Raw genomic sequence first — 19,629 nt, 5'->3', positions numbered from 1 at the left:
TGTAAATATCATATGTCTCTTTTCAAAATTTACCACTACAGTGTTACATTACTGACCTCATCTCTCAAAGACCACACAACATATCAACCTTAGCATTTGTCTTCTTTGCACTTAGCTCATGTGGTTTGCACCTGAAAACCATTCTTAAAACTTACCACCCACACTCTCGCCTGCTCTGCCTCTGACTTTTAAATCACGTTTGTTAATTTCTGCACAGACCTGGCTGACAAGCAGGAGGTGATGTCCTGTGCAGGGCCATGTTCACAAAGGTACAATATGGGTCAGTATAAGATTTTAACAATGTGGTTATTCATGATAATTATTGCATATGACCAGAATTAAGTGAACATAAGCAAAGGACTTATATGGAGCACTTAACATTTTCCCTTTTGCATTTATATCCATTTCATGGCATACTGAATAAGCATATGGTCTCTGGACTCAGATAGGCCTTGCTTGGAGTTCTCCTCCTGCTATTTCTAAGCTGTATGACCTTGGGAGAACTCTTCTCCTGAGCCTCGGTTTCATCACAAGGGAAGTGACAATAATGGTGCCTATGTCACAGACTTGTTGTGAGAATTACAGGGAAAAAGTCACACGAAACACTTAGTATCTGTGTGCCTCATAGCAATTGTCCACAAAGTACAGTTGTTATCACTACTGCTATTGTTGCTGCTATTATTCGTTGGGGTTTAATCTTTGTGATTAAAATGGCCTGGATCAATAAGATTGGGCCCAAAATGGAAGCAAAGCACATTAGCCAAATTTCAACTAACTCTGGACAACTTTTGCTTTTTTCTTAGAAAACCCATCACTTCTTGACTTTTATGTTTTATGACTTTTATGTTTAAAATTTTTTCCGAAACCATTCTGGGGAAAATAAGCATAAAAATAAGGTACCAATTTATACACATCCCCATATCCCTCTGCCTTCTTCCGGCGCACATTTTCCCCTCCTCCACACTCTGGCATACAAAACCCTACCATTCTGGCCAAGTGCTGCAGCTGAAATGAAAACAGTAACTAGTTGAGCAGATGTGTGTCAACAACTATACTCTGAAAAACAAAAGCAGAATCCCAATTCTGCCACTTACAAACCATACAATCATGAATATGTTATTTAACTTTTCTGTGCCTGAAGGTCCTGTAACATGGGGTTAATAATAAACCCTTCAGAGTGAGGGCTATGTGAGTTAATATATTAAAGTGTCTAGAACAGTGCCTGGCATGTGTGCTACATAGCTTTCCTTTACAGAATGCTGAACTCATTAGGGCATTGCATGTACACATACACACAAACATGGAACTGACTTTTCCTTTTCTGCACCATTACTAACGACCTTTATTTCTACGCTGTGTCCTTAGGTAATCTGTACTGCATAGAAATCTACAAAGGATGACAGTCATTTCACTCCCTCCTCAGTATCTCCGTCATTCTCAATATTGTTAGGAATCTGGAGATCCCAATTTCCTATTTTAGCCATCTTTTTAAGGTTAAATGAAGTACTACCAAATAGTAAGAGGCTCCTCAGGTGGCGCTAGTGGCAAAGAACCTGCCTGCTAATGCAGGAGACTCAGGAGACCTGGGTTTGATCCCTGGGTCGGGAAGATCCTCTGGAGGAAGGCATGGCAACCCATTCCATTATTACTGTCTGGAGAATCCCATGGACAGAGGAGCCTGGCTGGCTACAGTCCATAGGGTCACAAAGAGTCAGACATGACTCAAGTGACTTAGCATGCATGCACCACATAGTAAAGCTCTGCCATCCGATACTTTATCTCCTAAAAACACTCAAGACCTGAATTTAATGCTAATAACTATACCATTCATATAGCTAATAATTCTTTGATAGAAGCCTGATAAAAGTGTCCTTTATCGTGAATGATGCCTTTTGCATACATAATTTAGTTGATGTTATAGTCCATCATTGGGTAAGTACATCTCACCCACACCCTACCTAACTTCAGTATGGGATGGAAAGATACTAAGAGAATATAGTATTTTCTGACCTTTCTACAGTAATTAGCAGTAGCTTTCCTTGATCCCAGTGTTTCAGACACTGTGTTATCAGCAGATTTTAGTGACAGTATCTGGGAAGTTAGCGCCATACCACAACTATTGCTAGGAAGAAAAAAATTTTACATTTTCTTGGAGAGGAAAAACTAGTTATCCTAGAAACAATATAAGCATATTATATAAGTTACAGTTATTATTCAGAGTCTATTTTTCTTGACTTGGGTTCTCATTTTATTTTTTTTAAAAAGCATTTTGCATAAAACAGGAGATTTTGTAGCATCAAGTCAAGAAAAAACCAGGTGTAGCATCTGATATCTATGGCTACCACTTTATTTGTAACTATTATCCATGGCATTCATGACACTTCATATCATAATAAGTGAAGTTTCTAGTGTTTCCTAGGACATCACTAGAAGCATTTATAACATATAAATGTTTAAAATTGAATGATAATAAAGTCTGTAAGAAGTTGAAACTAGCCTAGTGTCCTGTCTCAAGGGCTAAGAGGTTAAAAACTTTATTAATTACTATAAGACCCTCTGTTTCTGTGCATTTGTCTAACAAAATATATTTATCTATACAGGCTGAATACATGTTATTTCCTGGGTAGGAAAAATAAAGTATATAAGATCTTTGACATATAAAATTATTTTTGTATGAATATATTTTCAATGACACTGTATTATACTATATTATCTTATTTCTCAAGAGTAAATAAGTCTTTTAGCAAAGAGGATCTAAATTAGGGTAAAAAATTTAGCATAAATTTTTCAAGAATAAAGCTTGGGAATTTCGAGAAAACTTGAATTCAAACTTTACTGACTGTTCTCTTGCTTTCAAAGTTGTATTCATTTTTCCAATAATGATATATATTTGTATAATGACTCACTATATTGTAATTGAAAATGAGTGTACCTGTGATACTCAATTTTCAGCATAATTGGCTTGGAGCTGGTGATCAAACATTTAGTTGTTGTAAGTCAAATCATTCATTATATCCTAGAGGTATCAGGTTATAAATTTCATTAATGTTCATAGAAATCCACTTCAAACAATAAAAGCACAAAAGTCACATGCACACACATGCTCATATGTGCATGTATTTATTAAGTATATAAAGTCAAATTCAATGAAAAGTCATTACAGAACAAGAAAAGGGATCTAATGCTAGAAATGGATATAATTACACATTAAAAAATGAAAATATGGGTAAAGTATGTTAATTATACAATGAATCTCCAAAATTGACATAAGAAGAGTCAAATTACTACGGCAGTAATTTTTTTAAGTTGTTCTGAAATGACCTACAGAAAATTGCTGGGCCGGGTTGTTTTGTGAAGGTTTCTTTGAACTTTCAAGGGATCTTAATTGTCAAGGTATCTAAATTATCGCAGAGAATCATAAAATAAACAAATTTTCTTAATTCATTTTAAGAGTTTAGCACATTCCTGATCAAATATAGGATAAAAATAGAAAGCTACAAACCAATCTCACATTAATAAAGTTGCTAAAATAAATCTTAGAAAAGTGAGTGCAGTAAATATTAATAGGAAAAAAATACCATATTCTTATTAAGTACTTGGCAACAATTACTCTTGCCTACATGCACTTCACATGCTAAACAAAATCCCATTATTAATGCCTCTCATTACAGTAATGGATCTTAAAGATGAGAAGTAAATAGGGAGAACATGAGTTGGAAAAGAAATGTATTTACTGTGTCATTCTCCAAGAGAAGCCACTGGGCCATGGGTCCCAGGAAGTAAAAGATTTTGAAATGATCCTACTTTTTTGTGTTCTTTTACCAATTCCTGCTTTAAAATATACATATTTAATTTATAATCCTAAAAAATTAATCAGAAATATTCAAGGAAAACAAAAAATAAACAAAAATTGATAGTAACAACATCAAACAAAAAGCAAAATATCATAAACATTCCTTTGTGGGGATGAGGATTGGTAGGGTCTTTAAAATATGAAATTAACCAAGTTTGGACTGAAACCTTCTCCTATTCCCAGCAATATTCCTGTCTAAATATGGACATTCTTCATTGTTCCAAGAACCTTCAAACTATATTCAAATTAGAATGATTTGTCCAGAAAACTTAAACTGCTGGTCAGTGTTCTCTAAAATTTTTGAAAGGTGAGATTTGAGTCTTACTCTAAGACTAGCTCAGGTGTAATCAGTCAAGTCACCACCATCGTTAGCCAGCTTGTCACTGTTTCCTTTGACTTAGAGCAGTGTTGGCCAAGTTAAGATCATTTAGACATCATAAACACAGATTCTGGTTATTACTCTAAGGGTCTTCTTTATTATGAAAAGACATAACACAAGCAAGGGGTTCACAGCTCAATTCAATGCAAACTCTAATTAGTCTAAAATTTTGAGAGTACCTTTAAACCAAATTGCCATAAGTCAAGAACCACTTATACTAAATCAGTTTTATGACATATAGCAACATAATTTTACTGAGTATAGAGACACATAATTTACATAATTATAATGTATACACATACACACATTAATACGTGTGTATGAGAAATAAAATCTATATAATTACACAAATATATCTGTGTGTATATACACACTCACATACCCACATACCAATTAATATTTGATATTAATGTGTGTGTGTTAAGGGCTGAATTATGTCCCCCTGCCACCAAATTCTTATGTTAAAATCCAAACTCTCAGTACCTCAGAATGTGTCTGTATTTGGAGATAAGGCCTTTAAAGAGGTAATTATGTTAAAATGAAGTCATTATGATGGGTCCTAATCAACTATGACTGGTGTCCTTACAAAAAGAGGAAACCTGACATGCTGAGGACAGTCCACATGAAGACACGGACAAGATGGCCATTAACCAGTCAAGAAGAGAGGCCTCGGGAGTAACCAACCCCACTGACACCTTGATCTGACTTACAGACTCCGAAACAATGAGAAAACTAATTTCTGTTGTTTAAACCACTCAGTGTATGGCACTTTGCTATGACAGCCCTAGGAAACTAATACAGTGCGTGTGTGTGTAATTTAAAATATAATTGTTACTATGGCAACTAGAGTCACCCTTACCATATAATATCTCATTTTATAGACTGGAAAATTCAAGGTTCTCCCAAAGATTCCTGCAAGGGCCTAGGGACTAGAGTCCTAGGTTCCCTCCTCTCTCCTGATTCTGTTCAGACACCATTTTACAATCTCCAACTTTTGTGGTCCTTGTCCTGCGCTAACCTAGGGTGGACCTCAGGTCTTTCCATAAAAATAAAATAAAATCAGGTAAAAGGTTAACAATAATTCAAAGCAAAACCAAAACAAAAAGGTAATTGTGAACACAGCTGATTTTACAAGTCCAGAAATGTAAAAGATGAAAGTTGAACTTGGCTATCTCTGCTCTAATAGTCCCTTAGCCATTTCCACAAGTGGGAAATCCAGCTTCCTTTTATGTTCTAATGTTATAGCTCTTATTTTCTCCTCCTTCTGTCCTTCACCTCCTCATGTCTTTTCTATCTGTCCCTCCTACCTTTCCACCCTCCTTCCCTTCCCCATCCTTTACACCCCCAGAACTTCTTTACTCTCAACACCCCCCTCCCCACCCCCCATCACTTCCCTCACCTCCAGCAGTTTGACTCCCATTGTAAGTTAATTTGGCTCCTGCTCTCAGGAGCCTGATTCAAAAAGAATGAACATCAATCATTAAAAATCATCAAACACCTACCCATATATTACCCTTTTATATGATCTCTAAATTGACACAGATCTAAAACTTCCATTAAATATGTTGCAAATTGTTTTTAAATTCTGCAGTCTCACTGGAACTTTTCACTACACATATGAACTCTGAACTTTATTTTTTAAACCATCAACTGTTGCACTCAGCAAATGATTTAACTATGATCTCAAAGAGGACACTTTGAAAACTAAAGATCTTCTACACTTGTCACTTTATATAAGGGACACAAGAAAGAAGGCTTAGTTTTGCCTTTGCTCAAAAGATTTTCCACACAATTAATATGTATTGATATAAGTTGCCTAGTTGGAGAATGTCAGGTTATTCTTTGAGGAAGAAAATGAAAATAAATTCTGGTTCAGAATAACTTCTTAGGAAACAGGGTGCTACTGCCACCTGGGGGAGGCTCTTTCTGCTTCATTCAAACAAGTTAAATGTGCTTCTCAGATGAATGAATACAGTTTATGTTTTCTTTGTCATATCCACAGGAAGATTTTCTGCCCTTATGAAGTCATAAGTCATTCCAGATGTCTCCAAGATTCCTTCATACAGAAGTACATACTTCACAGACTTTTTGAGAGGTACAGAAGATGAATCAGAATATAACAAAACAAAGGTTTCTACCACTTATACACTAAGAAAGTATGTTGGTAAATGCGGCTTATATACTAAAAAGCGTAAAAATCAAATTTAAGCTTTTAATAATAAAATAAAAACCCAACTTTAAAGCAAAGTTTATATGGCTTTAAGTTGTAGTTAATTGTACCACGTTTCTGAAATATGCTATCATTAATTGATATGGAAACTGTATATGTTGATATAATCATGCTAGTGATCATATCAAAATAATAAATTTCAATTGCATGGAAATAGCCAAGAGAGTTTTCTTAGAGACTTTTTGAATTTATGAACTAAATACTGTTAGGAAGTCAATATCTATTGTATGTATATCTATTTGTTGAAAATTTTTCATGAATTAGTGATATGTGAATTAGAAAGGAAAAAATTGTGACCTTTGCTTTTAAATGTCTAGCTTCTATTTAACACTTGCCAATATTGTATTTTTTTAGGTTATATGATAAATTGTTACTTATTAACAATTATCTTAAACAAGTTAATCCGGGAAATAGAAATTTCGGAAAGTACCTATTGAAATTACATGTCTGTCAAGTGACATAAAAAAGTCGATGCTGATTAGAGGAAGACAGCTAATCATTTATAGAAAGTATTCTGGTAATAGATTAACTAAATAAAGTACATACAGTATCAGTCTCAGAGTGGTACAATGACACTGTCAGAAGGTTGAAGTTCATACTGAACAACTATACCAGCTTGAGGGAAGTCTCTGGAACAAGCATTTTTAAGACTGGAAAAGGTACGTGACATAGAGCAAACTGGTTGGGATTCCATAATTAATTAATTCTTTAAAAAAATCACACATCTAATTCTGGAGTAAAAAGAAATCTGAGTGACTACGGTTCAGCTGCCACAGCTGAATGAGCTGGGTGAGGTGGGATGGGGTCATCTTCAGGGACTCCTGAGGTGAGTGTCTTTAGTACGAGGGTGTAAGTTTCCTTCAACATGTTCATATTAAGGTCTGGAGAGATTAAGGTGAGAGGCATTAGAGGACAGGAAAGACCAGAAGCACATAAAACTTTACAGTCTAACTACAAATTCTAAGCAAAAATAGTAAATATGCAATTTTAAATGTCTTTATTTCTGAATCAAGAGATTGAGTACATTTGGTGATTGGCCAGTAGCTTTGCTTTATCGATATATTAATGAAAATGACAGGTGACCTTAAAATACACAAAAATAACTACATTTTAGGGGTGTTGTAATGAAATAGAATCTCCCAAGGTTCTCCTCCCTCCTAATTGAACTGTACAATGTGCTGGTCTTTCCTTTCTTTGTTGAAGAGCCAATACTGAGCTATGGTGAACCACGGAAATGATTAATTATTTCATAACAGAAATTAAAGTAATCATTTTCATCAGAATGTTGCCCAGTTGTTAAAAAATTAGTAAACAGAAACAGAAGTCTTCCTTTAATATCATTCATGTTTCATAGGAGAGAAGCATTCAGGAAGTCAGGAGAGATGATTTTTTGCAGATGCCACTTGTATATTCAAGGGGTGGGGAGGCAGGGAGTGGGGAGAGGCAGAACATTGTTTAAAATGCAGGAAGGGCCATTTCTTTCACTGTAGTTTCCACTTCTTCACCAAGAGTGAATCATTTTCAAATATTGCTGCTATCTTTGTTACTAAACTGAGGGACCTCAGCACCCATTATTAAACCAACTCACCTATCACATTGATAAGTTAACACACTTCTCCAAAACATGGCTTACACCATCTTCATGTAATTTTTCCCCTCATTTTCCTACAATTATTGCTTCCTCCCCCTTTCCTTATCTGTATTTGATTTCTCTCTCCTCTCCAAGTATAAACTACTAATATTATTTCCACTTTTCCTCTGTCACTGGTTGGGGGGTGGTCTCTGCTTCAGTGGTGTGCTCCTCCATGCTTTAGACACTAAGAAGGAGGGGAGAGCAAATCAGAGGCAATATGTGGGGTGCTCTAGGCCAGTTAAAAAGCCTTACATTGGCTGAGGGGAGATGCCTGACTGCTTACGCTGAGCTTTTGTTTACCCAGAGCCATGATGAACTCCAACAAGATGACCATCAACTTGGCCCTCTTTGGCATGACTCAAAGTGGAAAAAGTTCTGCGGGGAACATTCTCCTGGGAAGCACTGACTTCCACAGCAGCTTTGCTCCATGCTCTGTGACCAAAGACTGCAGTCTGGGCCGTAGCTGTCACCTCCACAGCTTCATGCGTCGAGGGGGGCAAGAGGTGACTCTGCAGGTCCAGGTGCTGGACACGCCAGGTTACCCGCACAGCAGGCTGAGCAAGAAGCACGTGAGACAGGAGGTCAGGGAGGCCCTGGCACATCACTTTGGGCAGGAGGGTCTGCACCTTGCACTGCTGGTCCAGAGAGCAGACGTGCCTCTTTGCACACAGGAAGAATCTTCCCCAGTCCAAATGATCCAGGTAATGCAAAGAGCAGTCACACCAGTGACATTATTCCCATTTTGAATGGCATCACCTTAAAAGGAACAAACTATGAAAAACTGGTTAAAAGAGATATTTTAAACAAGTAGTTTAAAACAGGCACTAGTGACATAGAAAAAAACTGGTAAAAATTACTTGATTCTCCCACCAAGAGTCATTTTTACAAATTCCTTTTTTGAGGAATTCAGTCAGTCATCTTATAACTGGGAAATGACTTCTTATTATACAAAAGAAAACAAAACAAAAATGAGATACTGAACTCAGGTTAACTAAATCTCAAACTCCTAAGAACTGAGAATTTGATTGTCTATGTGGTCTCAGATTATCTGCCTCAGAATCAACTGAGCTGTTTGTTAAAAAAAGTAGATTCATCCAAGCCTTAGTGAAACAGAATCTCAAAAGTAGAGCTTGCCTATCTGTATTTGCATAAACTTTCCATATATTTCTCTAAAATAGTCAAGTTTAGAACCACTGAACTAAAATACTGACTTGCATTCTTTCAACAAGGGACAGCCTCTTACAGTTCGCCATAAATGGCGGGGGGGGGGCGGTCACTCTGATTCAGTCATTGAACACTGTACTGAGTACTAGCAGAGTTTGATGATTGGTGAGTGATAATATGAGCCCTGCCCTCAAAACACTCACAGTCTAGAAGGGACAAATAGATAAACAAGTATATGACAAAACATTAAGTGCCAAAGCAGGGCAATGTATAACTCCTCAGTGAAGGAAGCATCACTGAGACCTACACCATGGCAAACATTTAGGGGAGATTTATACTTTATTTATAGGAGAGAAATAAGGAATTGTAGAAGCTTTGCTTGCCTTATCTGTAGGGTGAGTAACTGCTCCATGCCAGCCATGAGATCACAGGGACCTCAGGGTGAATAAAAATAACATATGCCACTTTTCCCTAATGGTTCATCTGTTTGTTCATTTATTCAATTTCTTCATTCTCCCGTCTAGGACCAACCAAATTTAACTGCTGAACTTGACTAGTATTACTCAGTAGCCTCATTAATTGACCTAACTAAAGATCTCATCTCTACTAGAAGTTCCAAAGTAAACTACATGGAGAATAGAGACGTAGACATTTTCAATCAAAATGAATTTGAATGAATGCTACGCTATTTCTGGTCCAATCTCTGATTATGTTGATGTAAATTTGTTACACTTAGAAAGATAGTATACTTTGCTTTAAAGAAAGATATTTTCCTTTAGCTAGTAAAGACATAAGATTGTTCTAAATGACAGACACACGTTTTCTTTAAGAAAAAAAAAAAAAGGCATATGTGTAATCCAAAAAACTAGTGGAAAAAATTAGGGTGACAAGAGTATAAAAAATAATCATCATTCAACTCCTGAAAAACCAAGAACATTCTGTACAAAAGCAAAGAAGATGATTGCAATTAAGAAACAATGTGAAATCTAAGAAAGCCCATGAACCTCCTCTAACCTATTAAAGCTGGCATTTCAAACAATATTTCTGGTAGAAATCAAAAGCAGGGCCCTGGAGCCATATTGTCAGTATAATTTTTAAGCAGCTTAAAAAATTCACTTAAAGCTGCTATTAAATAGACATTTAACTTAAGCTATAGGTGGATGTAATCCAGTAAACTCTGTAAATGGATAAATATTTCTCAAAAACCAACCTGACTCTCTCCGTATGTCTCCAGATTTTTCTTTCTGCTGATCCAAAAAAAGACATTTTAAGAGACAAACATTTTGAAAATAGATTTTTCCAGTTTTAGGATACAGAACTATATTGTAATGCCCTAATTTTTTTTTATACAAGTGAATTTGTTTCCCACGTGTCTCTGACCCTTTTAAATGGTATTTGGCATACATACAGCCTTCACTTCTTATGGCTGCCTTCCTTAAGTCAGTGTCCAATTCAGGAGTTGAAGGCAGGGAGAAGATGCGCGAGGGAAAAACTCAGATCCAGAACAATTTTTCAAGAGTAAGTAACCTTTCTCCAAGGAGAGATTTAGTAATCCTCAGCAGGGTCATGACCCTGGGAGGCACTGCAGTCCTATTCCGGGCTTCCACCTTGATCTCTGGGTGAAGACTGCCTAAGTGCAGGCTGGCTCTTTACGATCTTCTTCCTGAAGGTGCCTCAGATACTAGTGGCAGCCGTCTGGATGTGCTCACAGACCGGGAGCAGCTGCAGGATGTCTGAATATTCAACAGGACCCACAGCTGTTAGGAAGGAGCAAGGAGTAGTTAAGGTCCTCTGCTTCCAGACACACCCTGGATTGCTTTTTCTCCCTGGCTCATGCAAAATGAGGAACAGAACATCTGCCTTCCCCTCTGCCTTTCCCCCTTTCTGGGGGCACTGATGCCCTCCCTGGAAGGAGTCTTCAAGGCCAGTGCCAGAGAAGTGACCTCTCCTTTTCCTGCACCGCCCTGTTGTCTCTTTAAATATCTCTCAATTTCTGCTTTAATATTTTATAGAGGGGTTATAAGCTGCCAGTTGTGACAACTGAAACGGTTCCTCAAATGATCCTTTTCTCTTTATGTCAGGCCTTCCTTAATCTACAGCAAAACAGTAGAGATGTTAGTGAACTGTCTCCCCAAAATGGGGAAAAAAGGGAATGATTCATCTGAATGTTATCTATCATTTGAATTAAAAAAAAATCCCCCAATAATAGATCAGAACATATTATAATGGGCTCCTGTGGTGGCTCCGATGGTAAAGAATACGCCTGCAATGCGGGAGACCTGGGTTCGATCCCTGGGTTGGGAAGATCCCCTGGAGGAGGGCATGGCAACCCACTCCAGTATTCTTGCCCGGGGAATCCCCATGGACAGAGAAACCTGGCGGGCCACAGTCCACTGGCAAAGAGTTGGACATGACTGAATGACTAAGCACACAGCATATATAATAAAGTCTCCTTAAGGAAAGTGCTAGCACACAGTCAAACTGCACTAGGAATTGAATCCAGGAATTGATTACATTCTTTCCACAATCATGGTATCATGTTTGTATTATTACTATACACAATCAAGTTTCAAGCAAGTATTTTGATTTCAAAAGAGCAACTTGACTGTTGATGTTATAGATGGGTGTACACAGATGGGGTTTAGAAAGACCAATGCAAGACATGCACATACTGAACAGAGATCATGGGCTTAGCTGTTCCACAGAATTCAGTTGAAATATATGTCTGTTACAGTTCTAGGTACATGACTATAGATGTTACTTAACAAAACTTTCTTGGCTTCAGTTCCTCATTTATAAAATGGGGATAATTTACCTATGTTAAAGAATTCTGAAGGCTGTATTTAATAAATGTTATGTGCTTGGCATCATGCCTGAACTATCACAGGTTCATAGTAGGTTTGTAAATTGCCACTACTATTATTGTTTTGTCATCATTACTATCTAGACTGTGATGAGTAACTTACTCAAATGAACGACTAGATATAAGCAACACATTAATAAGAGCCTGGGTCTTGCAGTAAGTTATCCCTATGTTCAATTTCCTACTTAGTTACTTGCTTTGTTACCTTGGGCAAATAACTTCTCTAAACTTCAATCTTTTCAGTGATAAATTGGAAAAGATAATAGTTTTCTGGGTTACTTTTGGAATGAATGTCATATTAACATAATGGTAAATTAATTCAAACACTACCACATGTCAAGTGCACAATAAACGTTACCTATGATCACTATAACATTTTTGCTAGTATTTGTTTTACCCTAAAATTGGGACATATTATTTGTAGCCTTCTTTGGAATTATTTTGATAGGCTTCAGAAAAGAGAGTGAAATCAAACCTACATAGCCCTGATATATAAGAACTTCCTTATTAATTTATGGGAAAAAAATCCACTGGCTTAGTAATGTTAAACTGAGAAGTCTCAATTTAGTGGGAAGGACAGGGGCCTGGCAGTCAGGGAACCTCTGTTACAGGCCCAAGTCTGCCAATAATCAGCAATGTGGCTTTGGCCAAGCCATTTAATATCACAAGGCCTTAATATCCTCATCTATAAAATAAGGCAATTTTGACAGGTGATCTCTAAGATTGACTATTCTCTAAATCTGATCTAACAAGGCTTATCATTCAGCTTTGGCTCTCTAAGAAGAAAATGTGGTGTTCTAAGTGGGAAGAGAATAAGGGAATAACATAAAGAATGGTCCTTATTGTCCTCCTGAACCATGATAATTTTTTTTTCTCAGTTGATGTAATAGTTGGCTTTTTTTAAAGTTTCCCCCTAAAAAGACCAGATGCTATGATTTCATCAACCACAAACAAATGGGGCAGGGCTGGTGAGGTCCTGGGAAAATGAACACAATTCCTGGAAAACAAAGTTTATATCCTAACTAGTTGTCCCAAAAGGACTAGATGGACTCATACCCATTAGCGCTTTGAAATCAAACAATTCATGATTGATTATAAATCTTCCATCTAGCTTAGTATTATATTTAAATTGTTAACACCAGATAACTTACATTAACTTATCTTTCTTGCGGATTTTTATGTGAGGTATCAATCAACCGTGATTATTCTCTGGGTCCATAGAGAACACGTTTGGCCCCTAACATGATGACTATACACCAAGTGACACTATTTTCAAATATTCAACTATTTTCTGGCCAAAAATCAATTTAAAGAATATAAGCTAAATCAACCATTCTCTTCTATTTTTGGCGGTAATTCAAAAGTGCAATTTCTCTCACAGTTTAGGACATGAGCATCTTTTCATAAATAATTACCAACATGTAAAAACTTTCCAGTGGCTGAACACATGGGCTCATAAGTGGTGTCAAGCTTACAAATCTATTATCCTTAGGTGCTTTAACTCATTTTCCTGCATGATATTATGGCTTAAAGTACAGCAAACGTCTGGTGGAAACAAAGGAAGGGGTGGGCATGTTCATGTTACAATATAGAAAGCCAGGAACCAAAGACACACTGTGAATGTTATACCATTTAATGCAATAAGCACTAACCAAGCAAGAGGAGAGTTCTATGTTATAATATATAATTCAGGAGAGAACCACTTGAGCCAAACAGTTTATTTAACATTAATTTATATTATGGTGATGTTGTATAAATATTTAATAACAAATATAGCCCATGCATCAACCAATACCCAGAGAATAGTTCTGGCAGTAGCACTCAAGGGAGCTTAAGGGCAGTAGCTATTTATTAACTTATATTAAACATTTCAATATGAACACATCAATAATGCACTGGGGAATATAAAGCCTGGCTCTAAATTTGAGAAACTTCTAGAGACAAGAATGATGCAAGATCAATAGTTGTACTTGTTAAAAATAAAATCCCAGTACTATACAATTCCCAGTAATGCTTAATCACTTTCTTTACTTGGTATGTCTTTATCGCATGAGAAATTCCTTGCTAATTTCTATGCTCAAGGCATCATCACATGCCAGATACATTTTCTGATCCCTCCCTTTACCCCACATTACCCCCCCATCCAAAATTAGGCTAAATGTCTGCCTCTGTAGAGCCAATATATTTTCTATCACAACACTTGCGAGGACAACAAATTAAATGTATTTTTTCCCTAAGTGTCCCTCTTCCTTAGCCCTAAGTTTAGTTAGTAAACGAGAATTTCCATCATATACAAGCAGGAAACGCATCTGTTTTGTACCGTTCCTTGTCCTCAGAACAAAGTAGACCCCTCAATAAGTATCTGCAGAAGGAATAAATCTCCCAGAGAGCTTTTAAAATTCACATCCCCAGATTCCACCCCTGAAGATTTTGATGCACTTTTAGCAAGCACCCTAAGTGATTCTGGTGTAAATGGCCCAGAAATCTTATTCTCAGAACCTAAATCTGTTATATTTAGCATGTTACTGATTTTTCAACCATTTGGGTTAATTTTCTTGGGTTGCAATAAAAATACCACCAACTCTGCAGCTTAAGCAACAGAAATTTATTGCCTGTCAGTTCTGGAGGCTAGATGTCTGAAATAGATGTCAGCAGGTGAGTTTATTCTGAGGGTTGAGAGAGAGGGATGTGTCCAAGGATTCTCTCCTTGGCTTATGAATGGCTGACTTTATGCTTAACTGGTGTTCTCCCAGTATTCATGTTTTTGCCCAAAGTTCTGTTTTATAAAGACATATTGGATTAGAGTCCCACCCTAATGAATTTATCTTAATTAGCTGCATCTGAAATAATCCTTCAGAGGGACTGGAGTTCAAGTCTTCAACATATCAATTTGGGGAGAGGTTACAATTCAGTCCACAGTATGGTTTATTCATTTTCCCATTCTTTGACTTCTCACCCACAAGAGATGTGTTAGAGTGCACAGAATATACAAAAAACTCTAAGGTCTGCTAATTTTGCTATGTCACTATTAGCTAAAATGTGATGTTGACATTGCACATATACTTTGATTTACACAAGAGCTATGTTATGCAAAGGTTGGGGTAAAGTTTTGCCAATCTGCCTTTTAAAGGCACATAAAATATGCCAATTAAAGTCTCTCTCTGCAAAACTCTTTTGTAAAGTTAGAATCTTCCTGTTAAAATAATTATTCTCTGATGTGCTGATCTTGACATGTCTGAGGATTTTCTTGAAGCAGGGCATTTTTAGGAGAACCAGAAGCATACAATTATTCTATGGTGTAGACAGACTGATGAGGAAAATTTGGGGACCCATAACTTGAGACAGTCTCTCTGAATACAAAATAGAAAGTGCAGACTACAGGCGAATCTGTGATAATGAACTAGAGTAGAAAGGAGAAGTTTCACAGGAAATTACAATTTTGTGTCCCAAAGATTAAACTTCAAAATTGAGGTACCAAAGTCAATAAATAAAACCCTCAACCTTCTATGTAAGATGATGGTGAGGGTCTAAATTCCACATTAATCCAACATATTTATTGAGAGTGTACAGTGTATTAGAGGTTTTGATTGATATAGGAAGACACAGACTTTCCTTCTAAGAAGTCACGGTCAAGTTATAGAGATGAATGTGAAAATAAATAACTCTGATAAAAGACTGTATTAGGAGTTGTAACTGGTAACTGTGGTCTTGAGATGTTTCTAATTTTTAAATATATTGTTCCACAGTTCTTATATTTTCATATTAGATTTGCATATCCCAATTCTTTCCTTCCTCCCTTCCTTCTTGTTTCACCTGTTTCTTCACTTTTTTCCAGTTGTTCAATATTATATGACTCATACTTATTTAAAATAGTTTCCCAAACTTTCAGTTTCCCAGTACTTTTGTAATCTAGTTTGCATTAATCTGATACCTCTCTATAGGTTTGTACTCAACCTCTGTGCATCAGTTTCTCCGTATCATAATTGTATCTCCCACAAATCATCACCTTGAACTTCAAAAGAGGTAAAGCTTTAGCATAGTATCTGGCACTAAATATTAGTTGTTTCCTTTCTTTTAATTTTAGAGGTTCTGGATATTTGTTATTAAATTATCCCTAAGTATTTTATATTTCTCTTGCTATTATAGTAGCAGCTTTGGAAATATTTTTGTAATGGGAGTGTTTGGAATGGAGTGAACTTTACTGTTACACTGTCATGATTTCATATAACTTTGCAAATATTCACAAAAGTTAAATGGTTATTTCTATATGCCTTTCATACTGTGTTAAAGATCTGCCACACGCTATTACTTCTGCTTTATGTCAGCTTTTTACTAATCAAATAAGAATTTATTACATAACCAACTTCTACATATTACTAAACAAAGGAATACCAGTATTCAATATTTTTCACCCATATTAGAGGAAGTCACCCATAAAATTGTGTTTGATTCTATGTATGTGAAGAGGATGTGAATCACAGTAGTATTTTGTGGTTGTTCCAAATGACAAACTGTACTTTGATAGCATTTTCGTTACATGTCATCTGATTCATCAATAGATAGTAACCAGACTATGTAACTATAAATTCTCAGGAAATGCTTTTAGTGATGATAATACAATATCCTACAGAAAAAGATATGACATTCTCCCGAGCAAGGTCCTCTGACTTAAAGGATTTCAGTGGTTCTAACAGATTCAGGTTGACAGGCAAGTATGTATGACTGCTGAATGTTGTAAAGGTAATTAAATCCTGAAGCACTGATAATATGCAGTTTTGAAGCTGTATTTACATAAATTACAACAAAATTAAATGGAAAACTTAAGCCTTTTTTAAAAGAAAGCCCACCCATCTCTCTGCATTTGCTTACATTATTTGACTCCATCATCACTTCCCATTAAATATTTCAGTTTTAGAAACATGATGAGGCACAGGTCTCTTTACTGTCTGTGTTAACCCGTAACTCTTCTGCTCATCTTTGAGAAATACAGTAAAAGGCAAATAGCCACTTACCTCCTCTCTTTCAGGAACTTCTTGGCCATGCTTGGATGAATTACACTGCCATTCTTTTCACCCATGCAGAAAAAATAGAAGAGGCTGGGTTCAATGAAGATGAATACTTACATGAGGCCTCTGATACACTGCTAACGCTACTAAATTCTATTCAGGGTAGGTATATTTTCCAGTATAGAAAAGGAAACTCGCTTAGTGAACAAAGACTAAAAATCTTAGAAAGAATAATAGAATTTGTAAAAGAAAATTGTTACCAAGTACTTACCTTTAAGTAAAATTTAGGTGAAAGGAAAAGGGCTTTGGGTTTTAGAGTCAGCCACCTGCATTCCAATGTGCCTTTGTGAGCATGAATGTGGACCATCAGAATTTCCGTATGCTGCCAGTAAGCATGTACATTTATATAACCACTTTGGAAAACTGTTTAGCAATTAAAAATAAGATTCCTAAGGCAAACCCTATGACATGATAATTATCTATGTCCAAAAGAAATGTATACATCTGTGCCCTAAAAGACATGTATGTAGAAGGATGTTCATAGCAGTACTACCTATAATAGCTAAAAACTGGAAATTACCCAAATGTCCACTAATGGTAGAGTGGATAAACAAACTGGGGTATATTCACACTATGAAATAATATGCAGTAAGGAGAATGAGCAAACTAAACTGCATGTAACAAGATCAATGAATTATCCAAACGTAATGTTGAAAGAAAAAAGCCACACACGAAAGAGTATATACTCTATGATTCGATTTGTATAAATTTCAGAGTCAAAACTAATGTAAATTAAACTATTTTGATGTGAGAATCACAAGGAAGTCGTTACCCTTGTGGGAAGGAGGTGGGAGAGTGAGTGAAAGCAAGCACTGGGGTGGCTTCTGAGACTCCAGTAATGTTCTGTTTCTTGACCTGGAAGCTGGTTTCACAGAGTGTTCCTATTGTGAAAATCCAACAACAAACACTTCTGACTTATGAACTGTATACTACATACGCTATACTTGAATAAAAGAGATGTATAACAATACAAATTTTCAAAACTTGCTCCACTGCTTACTTGATGCTAAAAACTTACACTTGTGAAGGCCTATTCCTCATGTGAGATACCTACTTCATATTTACTATAATCATAAACAACTTAGCACATAGTAGATGCTCAATAAATGTTAACTTCCCTTTTCCACTTTCATATAATCCCTGGTTCCTATTTAGGCTTGGAAATGTAGGTAAAAGCTCAGAGCCAAATCCTGCAGCACAAATAATGGAAATAACTCTTAACCAAATACAGATAAAGCTTTGACTGAAAAAGAAGCTTCCAGTCTGCCTTGGAAGGTCGGTCAACCTGGATAGGGAGAAAGCTCCAGGATAATCTCAAAGACAGCAGTAAAGATCAAAGGAAATTAATTCGAGTTAATCACAACAGTCAAATCCATCAACAAGTCAAAATCAGATCACCCCCGAGTTTACCATTTGCACGAGTGTTATCATTTACAAGATTCTTCCCTAATATAGTCTCCAATTTACAGCTTGTTTTCATAAAGTTAATTTGTAAATGGCTTTTTTTAGTATGCATTATACTTTATTTTCCATTAAAAACAAGATTACAGCTGGTGGTTATTCTCTCAGGCTAGTCCTCAAAAATGTACTTAATATTTAATATTATCTGAACTTCTAACACAAATCTATAAAGTGCTTCTAGGAGAAAGAATGATACAAGTTCCAACTTGAAACAATATCTCTATTTCTCTGCATGATCCCCTTCTATCCTTGTGGGTACAGGATTGTGAAGTGGGAGCATCAACAATCAGGCTGAGTTTGGAAGTTAAGCAAAAATCGACACTTCCCCAGGGGTTGGTGGCTCACTGACAGAGAAACAGATTTGAGGCTGAGAAGCTGAAACTACAGTGACTCGTGAAGAACAGAGTGGAAAATTGATGTTCGAAGTCCATGATACTCTTCATGCATGTGATGTCAGATAACTCTTCATAGAACACAAACACTTGTTAGTCTCAGGAAAGATATGTGGTGGAGAATCATTAAGGATTCAAGATCTCTGAGGCTGGAGTAGTGCTGTGTCTTCTAGTTTCAAAGAGGAAGACCTCTGTGATGTTCTTCCCTGAATTAGTTTAATTTGTATACACACACACACACACACATATATATATATATGTTTTACATAAATCCCTGAATGTGATATTATATATTTGACTTTTCTTTAGCAATCTTATATTTTGCTTTTTTCAGTTAACTTTTTTACCTCTCCTCCTTTTCAAGCAAATCAGTCATGACAGATAGGTCAACAAAAAGCATGGTATACACTACATTTTCTGCATGGCCAGATAATCACATACGTACAGTATGCACATACACATAAACAAATATAGGGTTTTTTTTTTAAAGTTTTCATAGTATACGATTGTTTTTTTTTTTTAACATCACCTTATATAAATTCCTGCAACTCCAAAATGTAGCTTAAACTCACTGTTTTTAAAGGTTGC

The 19,629-nt window shown here is 36.3% G+C and overlaps 1 protein-coding gene across 1 annotated transcript; it reads left to right on the top strand.

Moving 5' to 3' along the window:
* Positions 1-7,048: 7,048 nt before the first annotated feature.
* On the top strand, positions 7,049-17,549 carry GIMD1 (GIMAP family P-loop NTPase domain containing 1). The gene is made up of 3 exons (XM_043438802.1): positions 7,049-7,121; positions 8,400-8,796; positions 17,149-17,549. Exons 2-3 carry the CDS (start codon positions 8,404-8,406, stop codon positions 17,407-17,409), a joined length of 654 nt encoding a protein of 217 aa, XP_043294737.1. The 5' UTR covers positions 7,049-7,121; positions 8,400-8,403; the 3' UTR covers positions 17,410-17,549.
* Positions 17,550-19,629: the final 2,080 nt, after the last annotated feature.

Source organism: Cervus canadensis, chromosome 19 (assembly GCF_019320065.1).
Source record: "Cervus canadensis isolate Bull #8, Minnesota chromosome 19, ASM1932006v1, whole genome shotgun sequence".
In the NCBI taxonomy this organism is placed as follows: Eukaryota; Metazoa; Chordata; class Mammalia; order Artiodactyla; family Cervidae; genus Cervus; species Cervus canadensis.
Note: the sequence above shows the minus strand (reverse complement) of the source record. Positions and strands in the feature narration are given on the sequence as shown.